This window comes from Dipodomys merriami, unplaced genomic scaffold (genome assembly GCF_024711535.1).
Source record: "Dipodomys merriami isolate MVZ:Mamm:240054 unplaced genomic scaffold, mDipMer1.0.p SCAF_1778, whole genome shotgun sequence".
Lineage (NCBI taxonomy): Eukaryota > Metazoa > Chordata > Mammalia > Rodentia > Heteromyidae > Dipodomys > Dipodomys merriami.
In genome coordinates, this window is record NW_027203135.1 from 31,841 (window position 1) to 37,371 (window position 5,531).

At 45.9% G+C, this 5,531-nt stretch overlaps 1 protein-coding gene across 1 annotated transcript in view; it reads left to right on the forward strand.

Annotated features, from left to right (window-relative positions):
• The first annotated feature begins 3,567 nt into the window (after positions 1-3,567).
• The window catches only part of Scn10a (sodium voltage-gated channel alpha subunit 10), a 40,056-nt gene continuing 38,092 nt past the window's right edge, over positions 3,568-5,531 (forward strand). The window contains exons 1-2 of the mRNA XM_070026431.1: positions 3,568-3,840; positions 4,350-4,468. Coding sequence (XP_069882532.1) covers positions 3,568-3,840; positions 4,350-4,468 — 392 coding nt within the window. The remainder of the gene's footprint in view (positions 3,841-4,349; positions 4,469-5,531) is intronic.

The window sequence follows — 5,531 nt, forward strand, 5'->3', positions numbered from 1 at the left end:
TACGTCTCGCCAAGTCCCACAGGATTGGGCATGGCGTGCCTGTCCATCTGTTGATTGGGGCAGGGGAGGGCGGGGGGGGGGGGGAGGCAGAGGTAAGAGGATCATGGTTGGAGGCTGCTGCCAGGCCCCCAAACAAAAGCAAAGCAACAAGCAAACAAAAAACTCCACGAGGTTCCTAACTGAATAACCAGAGGGTAAAAAATATAAATAGAAGGAAGGAAGGAGAAAAGGAAGGAGGGACCAAGAAGGAGAGGGAGAGAGAGGGAGGAAGGGGAAAGGAACAAGGAAAGGAAATAAGGAAGAAAAGGAGGAAGGAGAAAAAAGAAGAGAAGAAAGGAGGGAGAGGGAGACAGAAGAGGAGGGGGAGAAAGGGAAAAGAGGACATTTAGAAGAAAAGAGAAAGAAAGGAAGGAAGGAAGGAAGAAAGGAAGCAAGCAGAGGAAGAGATGGGAGGGGAAGGAAGAAGGGGGAGGAGAAGAGGGAAAGAGAGGAAAGTTAGGAAAGGAAAGAAGGGAAGGGTGAGAGAAAGGGAGGGAAGAAATGGAGGATGCAAGGAGGGAGAAGAGGAGGGAAAGGAAGGAAGGAAGGAAGGAGGGAAGGAGGGAAGGAGGGAGGCAAGAAAGGAGAGAGGGAAAGAAGAAGGGAGGGAAGGAAGGAAAGAAGGAGGAAGGGAGGGAAGGAAGGGAGGAGGGAAAGGAGGGAAGGACAGAAGGAAGAAGGAATGGAAAGTAGGGAAGGAATGAAAGAAGGAAGGATGGAAGGAAGGACAGAAGGAAGGATGGAGAGAAGGAAGGAAGGAAGGAAAGAAGGAGGAATGGAGGGAGGTAAAGTAGGAGGGAAAGGAGGGAAGGACAGAAGGAAGAAGGAAGAAGGAAGGGAAAGCAGGGAAGGAATGAAAGAAGGAAGGATGGAAGGAAGGGTGGAGAGAAGGAAGGAGGGAAGGAAAGAAGGAAGGATTGAGGGAAGGAAGGAAAGAAGGAAGGGAGGAAGGAAGGAAGGAAGGAAGGAAAGAAAGGGAAGGCAGATATCACAATATATGGCAGTTCACTTAATTTAAAAATACCTGGTCAGAAGACTCTGCCTAGATTTAAATTGATGAGAATTTACAGTTCTGACAATCATCCCCCCCCCCACTCCCAACTGCCTCCAAGAATTCTGGAAGTCTGTGAGTAACATATTTTGAGTCTTATATTCTGATGCTGATATATTCTAATTCCTATGGAGTGGGAGGGGATTCTGAACAGGTCGTGGGGCTTGAACTCTGGGCCTGGGCGCTGTCCCTCAGCTCTTCAGCTCAGGGCTGGTGCTCTACCACTTGAGCCACGGCACCATTTCCAGTTTCCTGAGTATGGTTTATTGGGGATAAGAGTCTCACGGACTTTCACTGCCCGGGCTGGCTTTGAACCGTGATCCTCAGATCTCAGCCTCCTGAGTAGTTAGGATGACAGGCGTGGGCCTCCAGCTCTCCATTCCTCTTATTGTGTCAGCCCGGCCCAGTCATTCTGAGCTACAGAAGAGATTAGTCACAGAAAACCCAACCCACTCGTCTATCGATCATTTCAGCACCATGGACAGCACAGGGCCCAACAGATCACCTCCACTTTCTGGCAGGACCACAGCACTGAGCTGCATTTGCACAGCTCTTAATTCTGCTTCATTTTGAAGAGTCACACAGAAAGATGTCCCCAGCTTCATTCCCTGAGCTTGGAGTCAAGTCCCAAGCATTCAACTCTGTGTGTGTGTGCGTGTGTGTGTGTGTGTCCATCTGAAGCTCGAACTCAGAGCCTGGGTGCTGTCCCTGAGCTCCTTTTGCTCAAGGCTGGTGCTCTACCACTTTGAGCCAACTGTTCCCTCTTCCTTCCGGTTTTCTGGTGGTTTATTGGAGATCAGAGTCTCACAGGCTTTTCTGCCCGGGCTGGCTTTGAACCACCAGCCTCAGATCTCAGCCTCCTGAGTTGCTAGGGTTTACAGGGAACTCACAGGAGATTTTCCTGATGCCACAGAGAGTGGGGCTCTGTCTGCAAGGATTGGGCAGGATTGTGGTTAAGATGGTCTCTCTTACATGGCCAGGAAGAGCTTATTATACAAGGCCTAATGGCCTAGCTCCTTCAATTGTCAGCTTTCTGAACCGTGTTCTCATAGTTCCTGAAACCCTGAACTTTAGCGAAATGTCCAAAGACAAAAACAGACAGACAGACAGACAGACAGACACACACACACACACACACACACACATTCAGGGCAATGGTGCATTTACCTGGACATACACCAATATCACTGAATATATACATATATACATACATGTGTGCATAATATACAAACATATATGTTTATATACACATAGCCATGTATATGCATTTATATGATTATATGCACATATATGCACACGCATATACATAAAAGCTTGGTACTAGTGGCTCACATCTATCATCCTTGCTCTTCAAGAGGCTGAAATCAGGACTGTGATTTAAAGCCAGCCTGGGAAGAAAAATCCAGAAGATTCTTATCTCCAATGAACCAACAAAACCTGCAAGTGGCACCATGGGCTTAAAGTGGTAGAGCACAAACTAGCCTTTAGCAAAAGAGCTCAGGGTCAGTGCCAGGCCCTAAGTTCAAGCCCCAGGACTGGCACACACACACACAGACACAGACAGACAGACAGACACACACAAATAGTTGTAATGGATAATCTGGCTATGAGGGAGATTGGTCATCCCTGTGCAAGGAGACAATCATCTGGAGATCTAAACTGCAGTTCCAGGAATGCAGAACACATTGTAAATGTTAATGAATGAAAAGATTGTGGGCAGAAAGTTACTTAGAAGAAGTAGATTCTGAATTCAAGTCTTCCTGGAATGTAGGAGCAAGCCTGGAGCTCGATGGTCATCCTTGAAATGAAGAAACACTGGTATAGGCAGAGTGTGTGTGTGTGTGTGTGTGTGTGTGTGTGTGTGTGTGTGTGTGTGCATGTGCATGTAAGTGTGTATGTATATGTGCATGTGTGTATGCATAAGTATATGTGTGTTTAAGTGTGTGTATTGTGAGTGTATGTGTATGTATGTATGCATATGTGACTATATATGTGTACACGTGAGTAAATGTATGTATGTGTAAGCATGTTGTGTGTGTGTGTGCGTGTGTTTGGGGAAGATCACAAAGTAAAGCAGCAGAAAGAAGCAGTAAGGCAGTGGAGGCATGGCTGATCGGGTGGAGGTGTAGCCCAGCAGATAGCATGCTAGCCAATGAGCGAAAGCAGCAGGGGCTGAGTTCGAATCCTGGTCCCAGCCCTAAACAAACACACCAACCCAAAAGCAATGGCAATAGCTCTTGGGAAGCAAACACATTCGAGGTGCCAGGACCTGGGTGGACAAACAGCCTCTCCCCGAAAGCCCTGGGGATGCGTGTTTGGAAGAAGCTCTTGTGAGCTCAGAATTGGGGGGCTAGTCTAGCAATGAGGGGGGAAGGGAAAAATGGGGGGAGTGGGGACAATGGGCACGCTGTCAACTTCTCTGGGGGTTTTGTGTCTTCTCTTAAGGATCTGAACTCCTCCTGAAGAAGGATGAGAAGATGGAGCTCACGCTGGTGTCCCTGGGGGTGACCCCCCAATTCCGCCGGTTCACTCCCGAGTCCCTGGTGGAGATTGAGAAACGCATCTCAGCCCATCAGGCTGCCAAGAAAAGCAGGGGGAAAAGGAGGAGCAGGGAGGAGGAGGGTGAGAAGCTACGGCCTCAGCTAGACTTGAAAGCCTGCAACCAGCTGCCCAAGTTTTATGGTGAACTCCCTGCGGAGCTGGTCGGGGAGACCCTGGAGGATTTAGATCCTTTCTACAGCACTCATCGGGTAAGAGCTACTTGGGGAAGGGGGTGAGTCATGCTCTCTCAATGAGAGGCCCAGAGACCCAGGGGATCCCCTAAGTCTTGACAAATGGGACAAGGCTGCTAAAGATTCAGAAACCAAGCCATCGATGTAACGCAGCGCTCGCATGCTTTGAATCTCTCTCCATGAGAGTTTTGGCTTTTTGTGGGTGCCAGGGCTCAAACTCGGGTCCTGGGCGCTGTCCCTGAGCTTCTTTGTGCTCAAGGCTGGCGTTCTACCACTTTGAGCCCAATATGGCGCCACTTCCGGTTTCCTGGTGGTTTATTGCCAGTAAGAAGCCCAGGCTGGCTTTGAACTGCCATCCTCTTGTCTCAGCCTGCTGAGTGGTTGGGATGGCAGGCGTGAGCTACCAGCCCCAGCCTTGCTCTCATGAGTCTCTTGCTTTGAAATGTGGTTGGGCCAGGTTTCTGATTCTCACGTGTGTGTGTGTGTGTGTGTGTGTGTGTGTCCTTTTTTGCTCTGTTGTGTTTTAGACTTTTATTGTGCTGAACAAAGGGAGGACCATTTCCCGGTTTAGTGCCACCCGGGCCCTGTGGCTCTTCAGTCCTTTCAACCCTATCCGAAGAACAGCCATCAAGGTGTCTGTCCATTCGTATCCTTTGCGTCTCTGTGGGTTCAAAGCAGGCTCCCAAGGGCAGGGCGCCCCGTGGCTCACACCTGTCACCCCAGCCACTCAGGAGGCTGAGATCTGAGGATCCTGCTTCCAAGCCAGCACCAGCCGAAAAGTCTCTGAGACTCTTATCTCCAAGGGCTCACCAAAAAGCCGGAGTGGAAGTGTGACACAAGTGGTAGAGCACCAGCGTTGAGAGTAAAAGCACAAGGACAGCACCCAGGCCCTGAGTTCAAGCCCCTGTATTAGCATAGAATAAGAATACTATTATTGCCAGGCGCTGGTGGCTCACGCCTGTCATCCTAGCTACTCAGGAGGCTGAGATTTGAGGATCGCAGTTCAAAGCCAGCCCAGGCAGGAAAGTCCGTGAAACTCTCATCTCCAATAAACCACCAGAAAACCGGAAGTAGTGTTGTGGCTCAAGTGGTAGAGCACTAGCCTTGAGCTGAAGAGCTGAGGGACAGCGCCCAGGCCCAGAGTTCAAGCCCCACAATGGACAAAAAAAAAAAAAAGAATACTACTATTATTGTATCTAATTATCTAGAATGATACTAATATTATCATTGTTTATAATAATTATATCATTATTTGCAATAACATCATCACCTATGTAATAATTTATATATAATTTATAACAATGATCATATATAACTATATAGCTATATACTTATTATATATAATTACATATTAATAATATAATTATAATATATAATAAACATATAAATATATAATTATATATTTATTTGCCTGTATTTATGTCATTTATATATAAATTATTATATATCTAAAGGTATATATCAATAAATATACTATGTATAAATATATTTATATATAAATTTATTTTATATAAAATTCATTTATACATAAATATATATTTACTTGTATAATTCATATACACATTATTATATAATAGTGGTACTATTATATAATAAATTTAGATAATATTTTATATGATATCAAATTTTTATATAATATCATTGTAAGTTATATGGTATTATTTATCATTTGGTAATATATAATAATATACATAATGATAATAGTATCA